The sequence below is a fragment of the Plodia interpunctella genome, chromosome 16 (assembly GCF_027563975.2).
Source record: "Plodia interpunctella isolate USDA-ARS_2022_Savannah chromosome 16, ilPloInte3.2, whole genome shotgun sequence".
Taxonomy (NCBI): domain Eukaryota; kingdom Metazoa; phylum Arthropoda; class Insecta; order Lepidoptera; family Pyralidae; genus Plodia; species Plodia interpunctella.
Window position 1 is genome coordinate 5,894,123 of NC_071309.1, and position 20,630 is coordinate 5,914,752.

General features: G+C 37.4%; 2 protein-coding genes across 2 annotated transcripts; one reads left to right on the top strand and one right to left on the bottom strand.

The window, feature by feature from the left end:
- Positions 1 to 3,571: 3,571 nt before the first annotated feature.
- On the top strand, positions 3,572 to 5,220 carry Trs23 (TRAPP subunit 23). Its single transcript, XM_053756374.2, has 4 exons — positions 3,572 to 3,854; positions 4,075 to 4,166; positions 4,305 to 4,491; positions 4,917 to 5,220. Exons 1-4 carry the CDS (start codon positions 3,680 to 3,682, stop codon positions 5,114 to 5,116), a joined length of 654 nt encoding a protein of 217 aa, XP_053612349.1. The 5' UTR covers positions 3,572 to 3,679; the 3' UTR covers positions 5,117 to 5,220.
- A 574-nt stretch (positions 5,221 to 5,794) lies between these two features.
- On the bottom strand, positions 5,795 to 20,585 carry LOC128676320 (WD repeat-containing protein 26-like). The gene is made up of 12 exons (XM_053756372.2): positions 19,952 to 20,585; positions 16,009 to 16,180; positions 15,270 to 15,503; positions 14,776 to 14,976; positions 14,080 to 14,213; positions 13,631 to 13,748; positions 13,039 to 13,167; positions 12,186 to 12,322; positions 11,253 to 11,353; positions 10,677 to 10,792; positions 10,042 to 10,236; positions 5,795 to 9,922 (listed from the first exon to the last, which is right to left on the bottom strand). The coding sequence occupies exons 1-11, from the start codon at positions 20,107 to 20,109 to the stop codon at positions 10,072 to 10,074; spliced, it is 1,665 nt and encodes a 554-aa protein (XP_053612347.1). The 5' UTR covers positions 20,110 to 20,585; the 3' UTR covers positions 5,795 to 9,922; positions 10,042 to 10,071.
- Between the last annotated feature and the right edge of the window lie 45 nt (positions 20,586 to 20,630).

Below are 20,630 nucleotides of genomic sequence, written 5' to 3' on the forward strand. Positions count from 1 at the left end.
CGGCGCGATCACCCCGCGAGTTTTATCTCCGAGAAATGCGTCATCGATGTGACGTAGAAATTCGTCAGCGCCGCCGGCGCAAGCGATGTGACGAGGAAAACGCTTTCTGGGAAACTTCGCGCGCCGCCGCCGAAGCGTGCGCATCTTGCCCATCTTTTAGTGTCACCTGCAGTGAATTGACCAATAATGTCTAAGTTAAATTTTGCCTGGATAAAATGTATTTAGAGTGATAAAATGTAATAAAATGTATTCAAGTGTATACTTTTTATCCGGAACATCCTGCCGCTGCTGTGGACACCACTGCTGCTGTTGCTCTGAAATGTTCGTATTTTGATTAATTTGTTACTTTATCTACCTTTTTACAAACTACTACTACTACCTGTGCCTGCTACTTACTTAATTTTCGTCTGTGATCCTTATCGTGCAGACTCTGCAACAAAACCATTAACTACTTTTATCAAAACACTGAAAATTGACTTGAAAAACCTACCTAACTACTTACTTAGTTCTAAGAAATAATAATTTTTTACAAGCTTTTTTTTAGTTACACCTGTCCCGATGTTTACTTGTTTGTAATCAAATCTTGCAAGTTAGATTTCTCCTAGGTACTTCCAGTTGTCCCACAGAGTTGAAATTTCCCACGTCGTTCAGTTTTCATGACTAGGTATACATTATTAACTATATTATCATCATCATACAGCTTATTATGATAAGCATGACCTAATGGTGCACCCAGGATCGGCTCTAAATGAGATATCTCCTCAACGGTTTACAGCACGGACATGGGTTTTTTGACAGGCGTTAAACACCACATACTTAACAAGATCTCTCTGAAGACAATAAAAGTTTGTGGCACAAATGACATTTTTGTAAAAAACTTGTTTTATATTAACTTACGAGCTTTTGCCTGCGGCTTCGCCCGCGTGAATTTCATAGCAAAATCTCAGTAATTTTTTTATCGCGTACTATGTAAGACTGGTAAACATATATTAGATTCAAATTCGCATTTTTTCTCATCTTTAGTTCAATTTCCTGTTTCCCGCTCCGTGTCTCGTCCCGCAAACTTGTCTAATCCCGCTTCCTGCTATTTAATGTAGATATCCCGTAAGGTTCCTACATATTGTGCCATCATGTTTTTCGCAATGTGTCCCGTACCGTTTCCCACTACGTGTCTCTATCCCATTTCCCGATCCGACTCCTAACTTCCGCTTTATGCAACGCGTGCCGTCCCATTTTCCATGACGTTTTACGTCCCGGTTTTTTATTAACAACAAACGTAGATTAAACATTTTTGTATTTACTATTACTGTTACTTACTACAAAAAGCAAGTGTGCCAATTTTGAGCTTTTTATCTTGAAAATTGTATTAAGTCCCATACAATCTTTTATCACCCCTTTGAAGGGGTTGAGGGTTAATTTCCAGAAAAATCTGAAACACGTTGTAAGCAATCAAAATCCAAATTTTCAAGTCACTAACTTCAACGGTGTAGAACGTTCATATTTGCAGTTTTTCACCCCTTTCACCCCCTTCGGAGTAGAATTTCAATTGTATTATTAATAATATTGTTTTTATGGGCAATAAATATATTTTGTATTGTATTGTAAATTTGGTTGTAATAAAGAATTAAATAAAGTAGACATAGAAAATACAAAGACATAGAAATTTCGTACAACGAAATATATATATATATATATTTCGTTGTATAGTTTTTCATCTATCCTACGGGAACCTGACCATTGAAACGTATCTAAGTAACCCGGTATATAAGGTACTTACATACCAAATTTCAAGCAAATCGGTCCAGTAGATTTTGAGTGATGTGCGTTTCGACAGACAGACAGACAGACAAAAATTTCCAAAACTATATTTTCGTCATCTATATCAGTAACTAAGTATATTCCATGAAGAATTAAAAAACATATCCAATGTACAAATTTTGGCCTTTCTTCAATTTTTTTATATGTATTGATGATATGATATTGATGATATTTAAATAAAAAAATTATATTTGATATTCGATATAATTTATATATCATACATCATAGATGTTATACATATACATACAAGCTGGCAATATGGGGCAAGTCTTTATAACAAACGCATTTTGCCGCGGGCAAAGTACCTATATCGCCCCTGTAACTATATAAATCCCATCCCACTAATATTGAAAAGGCAAATTTTGAGTGTATGATTGTTACTTCTAACCATTTTTTATGAAATTTTGTATTGATAACATCCGAATCCGAAAAGTACGTGACTCATGTAGGATTTAGTGAAAAAGTTTGATAGTCCGTGTCGCGTTTAGCGCTACTGTGCGTAAAAACGTTAGTATTTTTTTAAATAATTACTCAGGTAACACTGCGGGGTGCGGCTAGTACTTACGTATATAAATCAACGGGAATAGGTACATACGTATCATTGGTGCAGACAGAGAAGGACCATTCCTATCTTCTCGTGGATATAGTAGGACACTTAGCGACTCTAGCCTTGGCTGTTGATAAATAACAACATTCCCAACCAAAAAGGGTTGACATTCGGCAGTAGGCCGGTCGTAAAATCACAGTCCAATCGTCAAGATTCTATGGTTTATATTTACGCTGACCCTAAACATTGCGGCGTCACTGACCCGAATGTAATAAGCATATCTTAAAAGGATTTTCATAAGGGAATACGAGACGATGAGAGAGAAAATTCTGATTACTGATATTTTTTGGTTGTGGTAGTCCGTCAAGAGACATAAAGGTATCACTCAGATACATTGTTCTCAGTAGTTCCAACGAAGCAAGAACTGATATGTACTTATTTGACACGGTAGTTCGAAGTTTCTTCAAGAGCTAAGGAACCACTGAGACATAACAACATGTACCTAAGTTCAAAATAATTTATATCTGTATGCTGCAGACCACAGACAGTTTGACTAGGTATGCGTTATGTATGAGTATGATGAGATGACTCACCACAACACGCAATTATCACAAAGTACCTACTTTTATTCATTAGATTAGATGAGTTTCCTGACAAATGATATGGATTACTCATGCAATATAAACAGATACATAGGTTTCAGGTCGTTCACATGAAGACAAATGGTTCAATATTATCAGTTATCAATTATCAGCTTGTACCTAGTTACGCGGGAGGAAAAGCGACTATGATATTTTATATTTTTTGTTTGTTTCCTTCACTGGGGTAAGAAGACAGAGATAAGGGGGTCCTTCTAAATCTATGGTAGAAGAAGCCGTGGTAGGTATTTACTAAATTCATCGATTCAAGCTATTTTTTTCATATTTTCTTTTCTGTTGATCTTTGAACATCATAGACCAACAAACAAGAAAAAAATTACCCAGGTATTTTATACATAGAACCATGGAATTAATAGGTACTTCGTACAACAGTACCTAGTAATTATATAATTATTATTATAATAGAACAAAAGCATAACTTGAAGCTAAATGCGTCTTCTTTCGCAACCAAAATTAAGCTCCATTCTGGATCTCGAATGTGCGTGCTTATGTCACTGTCAGTCACAGTCATGTACGTCATTTCGTTTATATATAGGTACCTATTTTATTTTGACATTTAGTAACACTAACAACTTGACTGGTTTGTGCTGGCTGAATAGTTTTCTTGAAAAAAACATTTCTGTTTTATAAAACCAAGTGCTCGGATCTAAAAATAATGGTGATATACGGCATATACATAGTCAGCAAATCTGGTGGACTCATCTACAACTACGACCATGTCATTCCCCGCGTAGAAACTGAAAAAACATTCGGGTTCCCTTTAGACCTGAAGTTACAATATGAAAATAAAAAAGTTGTAGTTTCTTTTGGACAGAGGGATGGAATTAACGGTAAGTAAAATATCATTTGGAGATGAACTGTTATTTTTCCAGTAACTTTAAAATCTAGCCAGAAGTACCTAGTGTACGTAGTACTAGTAGTACGTTTCAAGACTTCCAAAAGGTCCAACTTTGAGAAATAGTTTATGGTAGTTTTGTTCTAATACTTCTGTAGCATTGTTTGTTCAATCATATTATGGATACATTTTTCAAATTGATGTTTCTATTGCAGTTGGTCATGTCCTACTTTCTGTCAATGGTTCACCTGTAAATGGGCGGACTACTGAAGATGGTAGAGATGTTTTTGATGTCATAGAAAATAAGGTAGGTGAAAATGAGAAAGTAACCTATAATAACATTGATATTATAGTTCTATTTATTTTATTCTCTGCACACCGATTTCTTTCTCATATTACTTAGTCAATATTGTAAAGTTATAGAATATGATCATGAAAATTTCAGGAAAACTACCCCCTGAGTTTGAAATTTGGTCGAGCTCGCGCCACAACAAATGAAAAGATTGTCCTGGCCAGCATGTTCTACCCATTATTTGCACTGGCCAGCCAGCTAAGCCCTGTGCCCAAGTCTTCTGGGATAGAGTCCCTCACTGCAGACACATTCAAGTTGTCATGTTTTCAGACACTTACTGGTACTTGTTTTCCACACCTTTGATACATATACAATTAAAAAGCACACCATATCATTGAATTGATAACATCTAATAAAATGTTCTGTTACAATATAATCATCACAATCTGTTGAGTTGAAAGCACTAGGCCTTCTAGGCAATACAAATTGTGCCTCCTATAAGATGCTCCAGATGGAGCGAGTATCATATCCATCCATATAGTTTGTGGTCTTCCCAGACATTTACTAGTTACATTAAACATCTTAATATCATAGTTATTGGGAAGTTCTTATCAATTATTATTAAGATATTTACTGTCTAACCCTTTTATATGAATAACAGGGTAAATCAACAGTGAATGTTTATATTCTATTAAAAAAATATGTTTTATGTTGCATACTAAATATATTGAAATATTTCTTCTATCATACATTTTATAATTTCAGGTGTGAAATTTATAGTGGTAACAGATCCCAACATGCAAGGTTCAGAGGTGGTACTCAAGAGGATATACGAATTGTACTCAGACTATGCACTGAAGAATCCATTTTATTCCCTAGAGATGCCCATAAGGTGTGAGCTGTTTGACACATCCCTACACACATTGTTGGAGCTGGTGGAAAAATCTGGAACTGCTAATTTATAGTTGTCTATATAAAACTCTTAAATATTCCATTCATAGTCTAATTTGTAATGTACATATAATGTAAGGCTGATAAGTTATTTACTCAATAAAGTGTTATAAGATAACCATTAAATTTTATTTACCAGATTGAACATGTACTGCTTTCCTCGTGGTATTACGTTTTTTGACAGAATATAAATAAGCAGCTCCTTCAACCGCCGCATTTTTACGCTGTAAAAGCCTTTGTTACTCCTGAAAGTGTAGTCTATCTCTGTGCCAAATTTCTTCAGTATTTTAATTACTTTTATTGTACAAAAGTAGAAATGGTACCTTTATTAGCGGCCCGTCGCGGTTTTACTTGGGAAAAACATAATAAATTATACATCTAAATGATCCTCAGGCACTATCTATTGGTGCAAACCATATGGAAATCCGTGCAGTAGTTTGAGTTTATCGCGGACAGACAGACGCAGCAGAGGAGTTTTTTTTTTACAATATATAGTATGGATTATTACAGAAGTGTATATGGATAAAGAGGTACAAATGTGTACAGTCAAGAGCATAAAGATCCAGGCAGTGTAACATACATGATGGTCGACTGTACTCATGATCTCTCAACACAATATTATTGCCTGCGGCATTGTTATGTAAAGCTAGGTGTATTATAGATTAAAGAAGGTTAAAAAGAAATGCGTCAAAAGTTACAATAAAAAATTTATTGATATAATATTATTTATTATTAACAATTTGAAACCGGGGCTTATTATCCCCTCTCCACCGTTACGCTATAGTTATTGGTACATTACTTTAGTATTACCGAATGCTCATTTGTACTTGCTACATGCACACACGAACAAACACACGACATTATTGCTAGACATTGGTACAGAGGCCGTCGGGCGAGTCGCGGTAAGTCTACAAAATTATCCAGTAAGTACTTCAAAAATATAAGCGATCAAAAAATTAAAATGATTTAAAAATATCATCTGCACATAATCAATGCTATGGCGAATCAAGACCACGCCCTGGCGCCATCCGAGTGATTTTGTCATAAAAGAATGTACCGCCGTTTGACATAGTTAAGATTGAGTACTTATGTACCTGACCGATTTTAGTTTCCAAATGAGAATACGTAGATAACTTTAAGACTGAAATAAACTTCGAAAACACAGAACTAAGAAAAAATGTGTAAAAATATTAATTATATATAAGCGAATTATACCGGTCGGGTATGTAAACTCTGACAGCGTGTACGAACGAATGAAAAAATGTTACGCCATCTTGGATTTTCACGGCGGTGAGCAAGGCAGCGTAATATTTGTTCATACGTCGCGTGGACCTGTCGAGCGCTCGCGATTTAGTGATATCGTCACATTAGTATACTTCGAAATTATTTCTTATTTAAACAGGTAAGTATATTTTATGCAAAAATGCAATGTTACTGTATCATTTAATTAGAAAATTAAGGACTGCATCAGCCATTACGGCGAAACGTACGGCCATGCACATCTGAGCTGTTTCAAAATAAATGTCTAACAGTAACAAAAGAGCTAACTAACTTTATCAATATGGCGAAACACCTAATTCAACGAGCCCAAGCGACAGGGTATCCAAACATCAACAGTTCAATATATTTATTTCGTAAATAGTGAGAGTGGAAATGTTAAAGTCACACCAAACATACTAATCTGACCTGAATACTGCAGTACTTACAACATGTGATATAACCCCGTGCGAGATTCAGTGTCGGTACAAAAATAGAGCTGCGAGCTTTGCAAATATCTTCAACTCGCTATATTAAGTCTTAAGAAGTTATGGAGCTATTCTAATGCTACATTACGCGCGGGCGCCGCCTCTGACATAACTCCCCAATGCCATAAAAGACAATGATCCAATTCGAACTTCTCAAATACCTATTACAATGTTGCAAATGGTTATAATCTTTCCGCGGTTTAGTTATAATAATGTTTGGTAGTAGGGAAATACAATTTGGTATTGTAATGACAAAAACCCAGTTCCTCATAAAGTCGTTTTTCTACTATTTAAAGAAATCTGTAAATATAGTTTCAAACCTATAAAACGATAAAATACTAATGACGAAGCTCGAATTGTATCACCATAGGTAAAAAGATATAAATAAATTTATAAAGAAATTACAAACTAGAGTACTATACTAACTCTTACCACCAACACACATTTTTGATAAATTTTCTCTCTGAATAGAGTTCAATTTTTGTATCATCTAATAATATTATGACTATTGCACACATGCATAGGCTAATAAATTCTGTGAAATAAAAGTACAGTCTTGATGCAGTTTCAACGACCACTGAAAGAGGCGAAATATCATAGTGAAAGGAAAAGCATGTTACAAGAATTCATTATCCTTAGTCTCTACATCTACAATCAGACCTATGCCTACCCCGCGACGCCCGTCACACCCCTACATTCGTACCATGAGCTCTTATAGCCATTATATTCTAAACTAAAACATAATTTGAGTTTCAAGTCTAAAAAATGAGTAAATTAATTACCGCGATGACAATAAACTTAGCAGTGCTTTATCACACTAGTGATATAACGAATATTTTAATTGAAAACTCGCTTTAAGAGCTCGCAGTAGGGACGTATTCCATTCATCAAATATCTTTGTCCAATAATACTGCTTTATATTTACGTAAGCTGATAGAGATAGTAATATTTAATTGAACAAATAAATTTTATGAGTGAAATGCGTCCCGTAGGCTTACGAAATCCTATCTAGTCGAGTGTTCAATTAGAACACCTCTATTCAATTTTACGCAAGAAATTTCTGCTCTCAGGTTTGGCCCAAATCACACTAAATATCGCGATAATAAAGTATTCGTCGAAACGTACCATTTCGCTATAAATAAGTGACAATTAATATAGCCCATATAATGCAGTCGGCCGGCAGCAGTAAGTACGAGGTCACGTGCAAGTTTATCCTATACTGGCCAGAACTAGCGATACTCGTATATGCACACTGGCTGCCTGAAAATCACGTCAGGGCTAAACCTTCATCAAGATCAGTTGGGTCTATTAGTTTTATTTCGTAAAAAATTGGTAACGTTATATTTTTGAGTGTGAACTAAAAATTTAAATAGCACTATGCGTCCAAGATATATTAAAATTGATATTTTTTTTCATATTCTTTTACCTATATATATGTATTAATAACATAAAAATAATATGTTTACTGCATTCCGTCAAAGAGAGGTAGTTGAAGAATTTTATACATTTTCTCAGTTCATTTATACAATATTTGGCGTATTTATATAACCTACGCTTTTATGTAGTATTCATTTAAACGTTCACACTCTAATATAAACTTATTTAGTATATAAGTCTCGCGTAAGATCTAATTCAGTTCATACAATAAACATCATGAGAAGTACATCAACCACGTTTAGAGGTGTTGGATAGAAGGCTACTCTAAACAAGTTTATAACCATATCGTACCTTGTGAAGTGAATATTATGTACGTTAGGTATCCCAATTAAATTAACAGTCAAATATATAAAGCATAGACTGATATCTCACTACGTATCGGCAAATTTGAATTCCAACAAGTTTTATTCGAATTTATCGACCATTCAAAGGCAATTTACGCCTAGAATGCCATATGAAAATATTAGGTGTACCGCTTGTATTTTACCGGCATTATTTTCACCAAATTCAAGTGCATATTTCTATGAATATTAGTACAGTTAATAATGTCTAAACACAGCGGGTATCATGGCTGACTTTCTGTTCTTCTACAAGCTTATGTTTCCATTTCTTATTACTTAAAACCCTTTCAGTCATAGCCGTAACGGAGCCTTATTTTTGTAGAGTATAGCCTCCGTTACATGTTAAAAACTATAGTTATTTTATCTAACAAATATTTACTTTTAACCGTGTATTATGTGTATTTGATTACACACAAAAACAACCGCTCCAACTTTGTGAGGTAAAATATCTATACAAATTGTCATGTTTCACTAGTTCCGCAAATATTTACCACATAGTTATGCCACCTTTTATACGATCAGTGTAAACTGATATAGGTATAATTTATCCTTAATAAAAATCAGGATTTTAAAAAATACCTGTTAGGAACAAAAACAAATGAATGCGTTTCTAACCATCGAAATAGTCATCAAAAATAACTTATCACAAGTTATTTTTGTTATGTTTAATTTACATTATTATATATTCTTTAAATATTGCTATGTAAATACAATTGATGAGTTTTACGATTATGGACATTAGTTCCTAAATAAGAGCTTTTATTCCTTTTTTGCCCGTTGTATGGGACTGCTGAGGATTGCGGCCGCTACAGTTGTAGGTCTTTTTTTAACGTCTACTTTACCAATCGGTGCAAATGTGTCTCGATTCTGAGCGATCGACGGGTACTAGGATACTAAAATTATGATCATGAAACTTATAATTAGACTCCATTTTTATATAGATATTGATATTGTTTGTAGTTTAGTAAAAAAAAATAATTAACGTATTACATACACGCACTGAAATGGCTATTTAGAAATAAAAGCTCCTACACACTGTACTAAGGCAACAAACTACGCGGCGTCAACTCGTGCTTACAAATTTTTATATTTCAAATTTCGTTCCACCAGTTAGTTAGCAGAACTTGAGGTCTATACGACTGTCAGATGGAACACTGCCATTTGAAATTGACAACATACCAATGAGAATACAGCAACGTTCTCACGTTTGGAACCCAATAAAGCCGTTACAAGTGGATGTTCACACTAGAACCTCCTTGCGTCCGCAGTGGAAGAGTCCGTGTCGCATGCCGCTCACCTGAAAACGTAGTTTTATATTTGAGATTTCGTTTTAAAACATAGCCGATGGACACAGGATGATTTAATTTCTTCACTTTCTTGACAGACTGCAAATAAAATGGAATAAGTAAGACTGACCATGGTGGCGGTGAGAGCCGCGGGCGGGTACTAGCACTGGTGGGCGCGCGGGCCCCACAGCCGCAGCGAGTAGTCGTCGGAGGCGGACACCAGCACGTCGTGGTGCACGGGGTTCCAGGCCACGGCGTTCACGCAGCGCGTGTGGCCCGACACTACCGCGATCGGCTCCTCGCCGTTGATGTGCCAGATGTACACCTGTACAATGTACAATAACTAAATAAATGGACAACACTCAACGGCCCACAGTGAGCACTAAGCTTGTGTCACGGGTCCTATGGATACAAACACAGTAACGAGAACAACACACCACTTACATATTATTAAACAAACTCCTCTGCCCAATAAATCTGTCTGTTCGCGATAAACTAATGGTGAAAATCGCATGAAAATGCGTGCAATCGTTTTTAAGTTTATCGCGAAGATGGTAGAGGACTTTGTTTTATAATATGTAAGGATAAACAAACCATACTCATAAATGCGAAAGTCTGTCTCTATGTTTGTCACGCTTTCATAACTAAACCGGGTGGCCAGGCGACCACTTGTTAAAATCAGAACCGAATCTTCAACGCTCAACGTTTGTGGAAGGAACTGGGAAAACATTCAAACGAGAAAGAGTGAAAGGTATTATATAATACCTTGTTGTCCTCACTACCGGAGGCCACAAAGTCTTGATGCGCGCCGCCGAATGTAGCGTGGATGGTGAAGTGGCCCTGACTTAGGCCGCGGAAACGACGCACTAGTGCGCGTGCGCCTGAAATGTTTCATTTAAATATATAACGTCCTTTATTTCAGTTTCTTGTTTTTACTCTTTTGTATGTAAAGAGAGAATGCATTTGTTTATGAAAAATATATATATTAATTCTAAGCCATGAAATGAACGACAATACGTGCATTAATTCAATCACCGTCCTCAATGAATTTTCCCCGTTATTCATAATAAAAAAGTTAAAGCATCATTGAAGCAAAAAACTACTGGCATTTCGGAACGACCACTGCTGAGAAGAAATGCCCAAAGATACTCATATAAACAGTGCCAGAAAGCGTTACCATCATCATTTCTTACATACACATATTATTGTTAAAAAATTAATAGATATAAAACACGACATGCTAATTACGCAATATTTGTCGATTCGCGTCGGTATGTCGAAGTTAGCCGTTAGTGTTGTGTAGTTTCTAGTTGTGCCAAGAGAGAGCGGTGTATAACTCACGGATGTCCCAGAGATGCACGCCCTGGTTGGCCACATTGAGCAGCAACAACGTGTCGGCCGCGTTTAGCGTCATTGCCATTACCGCGTGCTCCTCTTGTATCCTGCAACACGAACACATCCAATACGCTACAGTAGAAAGTAGAAAATATTTGAGGACGCAGTTAACTCTTGGCCAATGTTGCCGACATTGGGTTTAAATCATTAATCTCGACCATTCTATTTGGTATAGCAACGTCATCAAAAATCCGTTCATTAAAAAGACGTTTTCTACTTTTTATAGAAAAACTGTATTTCGCTACAAGTCATATCAAATACTTTTTTCTAATTGACAAAGCAATAATTTGTTTGGATGTATTATAGTCATGTCAGAAGTAAAAAGCATTAGAACTAAAGAATCCTATAATTAATCATCTAATATTCTTTTGTTAACCCTCAATGCAGATAACGACGACCGTAAATTATGTATTTTGTAATATTTTCGAATATTTTTAAACGTATGTATTTTTAGATTTACATGCTTGAAATTAAAATGGCATATTCTGATGCAAGGTAAATCTCGGACGAGATTAATGACAAGAGAGAGTAACGTGTGTCTGGATAAATAAAATTGTGGGACGTCACAAATAACCAAGGTGGTACGCCATGCCTCATTGCTCAGACACACAACACAACTGCTCAGAGAACAACGCAGTAATTGTGTAAAGTTTCGATTCTCTTTCTTCAGTCTGTATCTGGGAGGCGGCTCGCCACCGGAATGGCTCAAGGATTACATCAACTAGTTGTAATAAACATATTTTATAAAAGGCTGAACTATACAAAAAACATTTTGACCTATTTTTTATTATTTTGACCTGTGTATGGTACAATTTAATAAACACTAATGAGAACCCGCGGTAGATATAGATATAGATATATATATATAAGATGTGGTACACGTTGCGGTCGGTGAGGTCGGAGAAGTCGTATGAGCGCACGCGGTGGTGCGTGTCGGCGGCCAGCACGCCGCGGCCGTCGCTGCGACACGACAGCGCGTTCACGCGCACGCCGTCCCAGCTGTTGATCACCACGCCCTGCGGGTATGTTGTCGGTTGTATCACCCTTCATTTACTTACTAGGTACATTCATTTGCAGAGGTGCTACTTGTTTTTAAGAAACAAAATTAATATTAGCAAAATTAGTTGCAATGAATTGAATGAAATCCCAGTTCCCGTTAATACTATAAACGCGAATGTTCGTGAGTATGTTTGTTATTATGAAATTTAGTATTGAGATATGCCCTACCTACTGGATATGGATTACACAGGGCACTTTTTATCCAGAAAGTGTATTTTCTGGGAATTGTGTACGACTTTCATAGGATTTTGTGTAATATAAAAACTAATCATTTTAAAAATTTGACAAGTAACACGACATGTGACATTCAAAGCTTAAAATAATGTTTATAAATTAAACTTCTCGGTCTCAGTCCGAATCGAAATAGCCCATGGCTAAAAATGCTTAATAAAATATTATTTAGAGCACCCCACACATTAAAGAATCCTCTTGAGAGTGCATCATCTCCTGTGGAGTTGTGTCCAAAATTGCCAGCACATGTGCGTAGTGCGACTTTATTATTTACATCTCACCATAGAGTCGCTTCGCATTGAGACGCAGCTAACCAATCACAGCGCGCCAATGTGACGCAGCGTCAACCACGCCGCAATATGATTGGTTCGCTAGTCTCGCTTCGAATGGATTTGACAGAGAAAAATGATATGCAAAACGACTTCGCCCTCAGTCTACGCACGTCGAGGCCGCAGTGGTAGAACTGTCCCCGCGCGCCGCCGCACACGAACTTGTCCGCGGACGCGTGCCACGCCACCGCCGTCAGCGAGTCCTCTTGGGAGTGCGTCATCTTCTGGTGGAGCTGTTCGGTCTGCAAGCGTTATACACATGTTACACTCTCTATACAAATACTACAACACTAATTAACTCGATTTGCAATAACATCTGTAGATGGTGACTAAGTTATAAGTAATTTTTAACCCTTCAAACGCCATAGACACCTTTAAACGTTCGTCGGAAACAATCATGAAACGCCGTTGCTGTCACGGCGTTCAAAAGGTTCAAAAGAAATTTAAATTAATTTTCAACTATGTCTTACTTATACAAACAAACTCATCAGCTGCAAGAAGCTCTCTCTCTCTCTCTCTCTCTGTATCATCTCTTCGTGATCCCAGTTGCATTCAGCCCGGGACCCACTTAAAAAATAAACCTAGAAAGTTTCGAAAAGCGGCTCTGATTTTATGATGTGACGTCCGTCTGTCTGATGTCACGAACCTTTGTAGTTAAGTGTTCGAAGTTTAAAAAGTCGCCCAAGTTTAAAAATAATTTAGTACCTCCATGTTCCATATCCAGAGGTCGGGGCAGTCCTCGGGCCCCGCGGCGATGAGGTAGCGGCCGTCGGGGCTCCACGACAGGAACGACACGCCGTACGAGTGACCCTCCAGGGATTTCCTGCCCACCACAGCATCAGTTCATTGACCGTTCATTTGTAAACCAAATTAATTTTTTTCCAAATTCCTATTTCTTGTTAAAATCTAAACTAGCTATTGCCCGAAGGTTGGGCCACAACTTCCTCCGAGGTTGGCTATGTTTGATCCTAGGTTGACTATATCTATTCGTACTCGTCGTGCGTGACAGATTTCCGTATTTATACAATTTGGATTCACGTCAGTCTTGTTGTTCTAATCATAATTGTTTCGATCAATACCGTGATTCACATTAATTGTTATAAACTTTCAGCTTTATTTCAGAAAACTAAAATCATTAGTATGGATGTTATTACCTGAACGAGAGCCGCTTAGCTACAGGGTCGAAGTCCCATATCATAACAGTGTTGTCCTTGGATCCTGATGCCAGTTTGGAGCCATCTGGTGACCATTTGCAGTACCACACTTCATCGCAATGCTCGTTGAGTACCTGATAATAATAAGTAATGTATTAAAATACATTTAGTTAAAAGAGGCAGAAGAGCATGCAAAATAGAAAATAAAATTTAGATAGATTGGAAGGCGATAGGAAGATCATTGGCTAGCAGTGGGACAATAAAGGTTATTTGAATACAGTATAATGAATATTAGACTTTAGCTTAGGTGCTGTCTCCACGAGCGAGAGAAACGCGGCGATATTACCGTCGTGCCATGTATTTCTATACACTTTCTATGGCGCTGTCACCACGATAATATCGCCGCGATTCTCTTGCTCGTGGAGACGGCGCCTTAAGAGTTAATATCCTCCGCACACAGTACGTGTAAAAAGAAATTGTATTTATTTCTTTATCAAGGTGAAATATACATGCGTCAGAAAGCCACGCTCTATCATATTAATTGTAAATATAAAGATATGTGAACAAATTACACACCCAAAACCCATTTTCTCCATCTTTACTTGACCAGGGATCAAATCCAAGACCTCCCAATTACAATAACAAAAAAAAGTTACAGTAAAAACGTGATTGTGAAGAATAGTATCAACTAGGAACCTGCAGCTCGTGTATCGGGAACTGGTCGGCGGCGCACTGATGGTCGGACAGCAGCGAGAAGGGGATGTGGTGGGGGTCGGCGGCGGGGGGGTCGCGGGGCGCCGCGTGGAAGCGGCAGCGCGACGTCTGCTGCTGCGCCGCCTGCGACAGCAGCGCGCGCAGCCGCCCCGGCGACATCATCAGCGCGGGCGGCAGCACCGCCTGCGGCACATCAACATCATAATAGCTCTTTATTTATCCGAGCTATCCGGCGTGTGGTTCCGCCTTAGAATACGACCATTTCATATCCTCCCGTGGTTGCAAAACCTTAACAGCTGATAGGCAACGATAGCATTCCCAAAGAGGGTTGACGTCATATAGCCAAATTACCAAATTTAATCGCACACTAGTCATTTGAATTCCAATCACTTATTGATGTTCAAGTTTATTTAAAACTAAGTCATCCGGAATCTAAAAATAACAATTACAATAAGTTATAGGCCCATCACTCGTACCTGAACACGAGCCAGCACGTTAGCCCTGGAGCAGACGCCGCCGCCCGGCCACTGCGCACGCGCATGCAGCTCCTCCGCGTCCGCGCACATCATGAGCGCGGAGAGGCGGTGCACGCGCGGCGTGTCGTACTGCAGTGGCGTCAACTCGTTGCGCAACACGTGCAACGCGTCCAACACGCGCCCGGCCTCTAAATGCTCGAGGTACTTCTGCTCTAGCACGACGAACTTCATCTCCTGCAACCATTCAAATTCCGTATTTATTCCAGACAGTCCATATGATTAGTTACAATATTAACTTCCAATAGTGTTAATAAAACATGTGTTGGGCGCTCCCCAGTGGTAGCAATCTTTGTTAGAAAATGAAGGCAAGCTCCTAAAAGTCCTATAGCTCATTTTGGACAGCAAACGAGTACCTACAGGTATGAATATTAAAAATATCATTTTTGCCACAAGCTTTTATTGTCGTCAGTCATACATTTTGTTGTGAACGACGCATGACAAAAAATTTATGTCTGTTGTAATTTTTGACCTGACTCGTCTCTTGAGGAGATCCCTCAAAAGACGAGTCAGGGTGCGGATCTGGGTGCTTATCATAATAATGCATTGTCATGGAAACTGAAGCGACGTGAAAAAAATCAACTCTGTAGAACAAGCGGAAGTACGTGAGACATGCAAGATTTGATCACAGACAACCATCCGGATAGGTGAAACTAAATAAAAATGTATAGTTAATACATACGGCTCTGCTCTGCGCGTTGACGTGCGGCGAGTCGCGCAGCAGGTCGTGCAGCGCGCGCAGGTCGTGGTCGGCCTTGCTCCAGTCGCCGGCCAGAACGTGCTGCCGGAACGTGGCCGCCGCCGGGTGCTCCAGGTGCAGACCAGACTCCTCCATCAGGAGCGCCGCGCTTCGACTGCAACCAAACATATTTAATTTATGATTGTTATTTTTACTGTTTGCATAGCTATGCTTACTGGTTAACTGGAAGAGGTCAAAGGTAACAAGTTACTCATCCATTTCTGTATTATTTTTTGTATTTTATTATGAGCCTTAAAGATATTTAAACAAATACAATGTTGTCATGAATATCGAATATACACAATCAAATTCAAAATTATTTATTGAATTTAGGAAAAGATATACATCACTTATTGCCATCAAAAATTTCCTTAAAATTAAGTCAACTGTCGACTTCCAAACCGCAGTTCCACTGAAGGAAAAACATCGTGAGGAAACCTGGCATACCTATTTCAAAGTACGTACACGAAGTCGCGAGCAAAAGATAGTAGAGATACATAAATCCTTGTATGAAACTGACACATAATCTAATCCGTTGTATTACTATGCATGCAGTACCACTTTCTGTATGTAGGTATCTAATGTGACTTAGTTAAAAACTTTTCCGTATTTCTCATTGATAGTGTACCTGAAGTAAGGTAATATTCGCGACGTTATTTTCCTAATTACCTACTATCGATCGTGTCGTGCATTAATTTTCAACGTAGCATAAAATTAGGTCATTCACGTACTTTCTGACTTAAATATGCATGGCGAACGGTTCATGGAAATACCTGTCTATGAAATAAGAATATCAATACGAATAGTCTATCACGAAGTGATTGTCTATTTAAAAGTTAATAATTTCATTATCACTACACATTCACTATGACTCTCATCACAAGGGAAATTTAATGTGGATCAGATATTTCATTAAATTATTACTTTAAAAGTTATACATAACTTATAACAGATTTAAAATTACGTTCCAATAGTTTATAGCTTCTTGAAAATTACAAATAATTTAAAATTTGACGTGAAAAATTGTGCCTGAAGGTCTAATTTTCGGATAAATCCTTTCATTCGATTTTGTTCATTCCGTTAGAAGCAGGGTCGGGTCACTAACAGCTAACCAATCTTGATTAGGAAAACTATTTGGATCCAATGCGCTCCATACGAAGAAGTAGTAATTTAAACAGTCAGTTTTTTTTTTTACTTTCGTACAAAATGCAATTGCGCTGAACCGCTAATTTTTAAATAAAAAATGAAATATTTAATGCGTAATTACCAAAATCCTAGTATCAATGGTTCTAAAGTAAATAAATATGAAGTAAGACACTATTCAAAAACCATTGAAATAGGTACTTACGATGTTAACGTTAACAGAGGCGACACCAGGGCTGAGCTCTTGTATGCAGAAGGCATATAAATAAAGAAAAAGAAGGCAGAAGGTGATTTACAGACTAATGCAATGCGATACGAGACGACAATAAAAGCTTGTGGGGAAAAAAATGCAATTTTATAAAAAAAACTATGAAAAAAATAGTGCACGCGATCGCGTTTCACTGTGCACCGGCCTTAAAATTATCGAACCTAATCTATTAAGTATCTATATCACATCGAGACAAGGAAACCTAGAATATACAGCGATATTCATAGACTTCGTGATATTTTATTGTTATGTTAATAAAACTATGTCACTGTGGATAGATAATTATGTAAATTGTACGTGCGATAGTCCAACAAGTAACACGCACGTTATCAAAAACACAAAACACCTCTTGCCTGATCTCGATAACTGTGACCTGCTTATAAATGACTTTCAGTGATATTAATATTAATGGTCAAATAATTAACGCAGAAATAAATAAAAACAAGAGTTGGCATATATCAACAAAAAATAAAATGTAGGTACTAATAGGTATAATCGTCATCTCATTTGTCATATTTCAACATATCTTTTTCAAATACTGTTTTTATTCACTGAATTCCTACCGTACTCTAATCGGTTGCAGTTAGCATGCTTCAAGAGAGACATTCAAATTTTTTATACTTTTGGGTATTTTTCTTCCTAAATGACATATTCTTACCCATACACCTATCTGTGTCTATAATAAATATAAAAAAATATCTATAAACCATAAAAAATAATAATATAATCCTATAAAAATGCAAAGAGACATATTGCAATATCCATACCAAGAAATATAATAAAATCCAGGATATTTTGTCATTTGTATCATCATCATCATCATAGACAGGGAACCCCGCTATCCTGCTACTGGGAAGAAAGACTACTCATCAGTATTCGTGATTATTGCTCTATTTTTAGAGGTGTCATTTACAATTGGATACAAATGTAAGACCAAAATATTGTTATTAAAAGTAATGTAAATAAATTAATAAAGTTATTAACAATAATATTCTTATCCTTACATATTATAAAATAAAGACCTTTGTCACATCTGTCTGTTCAATAGTCTGTTTAATAACAAAAAATAATATTTATGATAAAAAACCCATATTTCTTTAATTCTGCATAACTACTCTGTGCTTCTATTAGTGTTGACAAAACAAAACAGAATTTGTCACTCAAATGTTTAGTTAAACAAAATTGGATTAAGATTTTTGTTAAAAGATTTTGTAGAGTGCAAAGAGGCATGACACAGCAGTAAAATTTAAGTATGACAAAGTTATTAGTATTATTAGGAACTTGCCCTCTCCATGTTCAGTAAAACAAAGTGCTTAAATTTAAATACAGATGATGGGTCCATGACAAAAGAGGCTGATTTAATAAGACATCACAAAAGAAACAAGGAAGCTACCAAAATATTTACACAGTGATGACAGAATATTGTTTGATTTATTATGTATATTTCATGTTGTCAATTTAATTAGAAGATAGAGATAAGTTGTCATATTATTGTTGTCTAATCACAACATCTACAAAACCATGTTGCTTTCTGCTGTCTGTCTATCTCTATGTACCTTTGGATCTTTACAATTACGCAACAAATTTAGATGTGGGTTTTTTAAGGAACATTTAAATTTTTAATCATTTTACCTGAGCAAAGCCAGAACTGGCCACTAGTATTTCTTAAGTCATATAGATATAGATGGAAGTAAAAAGACATAATGTGAAGCAGAAGAAGCAAGAAGCAGCTCTTGAGTGATGGAGCAATTAGTATGGTACAGGTTAATACAAATTCATTAATGAATAATTCATTTCACAGACAATATCAAAACTAAATGTTAAGATGTTAATGTAAATCACTAAACAGACTGGAGAGAAACACACTGAAAAATAGATAGAGGGGTTGTTTGGAGTGAGACCATGCATACAAGCATTGCACTGTGTTAAACCACTTAATAAAATCTCAATACAATATCCATGAAATTCAATGTTTGTTGTACCAATTTCCACAAAAGAAACTAAGCAAAGCATATCCTGTACAAAATTAGAAACCTATAAATAAGCAAACATCATGTTTACTTCAATATCAAGCATTTCAATATTTCAATCCAAATGAATTTGGTTTAGGTAAAACCACTTAAACATGCAATTCACAGAAGGAAACACAAAAATGGAATGTTTGTTTACAAGACAATAAGACTCACAAAAATATGATACCATACCTTACTTAAACATTAAGTACTAAACCCTTGTTATACTCTTTAACTGACAAAGATGAATATCTAGAAAAATTATATACAATTTCCAATTTTCAGTGCTTAAAGTTAAAATTGAAAGCTCAGCTAATGCGCAATGCAGTATCACATCACAATTCCTTTTGGGGTAGACAGAGCAAAGTGTTGCGAAACTTGAAAGGCAAGTTCAGCTGTATGGTGGGCTTACTGGTGGAATTGAGATAAAATAGTGATAGCTTGCTAATATTTGTAAACTTACTCAAGTCCAATGGAGACCAGATGTTGTCCAATGAGGCGTACAATCTCCTGGTCAGTCTGGCTCATGCGGAGGCCGAGCGGCTGCATGTCCCCGTTGCGCGCGGGGGCATCTCCATTGAGGTGCAGGGGCGGCGCCCCGTTGGAGCAGGGCTGGTGCATGGCTGCGGGCCGGGCCGGCGGCGACAGCCTGCGGGTCCGCTTGCGCGGCGGCCGATGCCCGGCGCCCTCGTCGCCCGAGTCACTGGAGGCCAGGCTGCCTCCCCGTGCCTTCCGCGCTGCTCGCGCCGCCCGTGTCTCTCGCGTCCGCTCAGCCCGGAGCGCCGAGATCACGAGCGCGCCCGCCGCATCGGCCTCGTCGTCGCGGCCGCGTGACGTCACGGCAGCCTGCTACGCACCACCCGCGCTCAATGAACCATCTCCCTTTGTTCGTTGTGATGTACCAATCGCTTCTTTAATGCACCTAGTTATATCCTAGTTTTCTATCCCTATTGATGCAATGATTCGAGAGCACCGTACCGTTACGAAACGATTCGATCGTTGATCTATAAACAGCTTGCACTATCGTACACAAAAATCAGCTGAAAACGAAACGACAGCTGTCTATCTTTTCTTCGTACAACTCGCCCTTCTTTCTTTCCCTGCATCTACGATTCATTTATTGCAATAGATAAAAATTCTGT

What these genes read in the sequence shown, in the direction of transcription:
- Trs23 (XM_053756374.2), top strand. Translation starts at nt 3,680, where the DNA reads ATGGTGATATACGGCATATACATAGTCAGCAAATCTGGTGGACTCATC. An exon ending in TTGATGTCATAGAAAATAAG is followed by an intron (nt 4,167 to 4,304) that starts GTAGGTGAAAAT and finishes TGAAAATTTCAG; the next exon opens with GAAAACTACCCCCTGAGTTT. An exon ending in ATGTTTTCAGACACTTACTG is followed by an intron (nt 4,492 to 4,916) that starts GTACTTGTTTTC and finishes TTATAATTTCAG; the next exon opens with GTGTGAAATTTATAGTGGTA.
- LOC128676320 (XM_053756372.2), bottom strand. Translation starts at nt 20,109, where the DNA reads ATGCACCAGCCCTGCTCCAACGGGGCGCCGCCCCTGCACCTCAATGGA. An exon ending in GCTAAGCGGCTCTCGTTCAG is followed by an intron (nt 13,749 to 14,079) that starts GTAATAACATCC and finishes TGTGGTGGGCAG; the next exon opens with GAAATCCCTGGAGGGTCACT. An exon ending in TCTACCACTGCGGCCTCGAC is followed by an intron (nt 12,323 to 13,038) that starts GTGCGTAGACTG and finishes ACATACCCGCAG; the next exon opens with GGCGTGGTGATCAACAGCTG.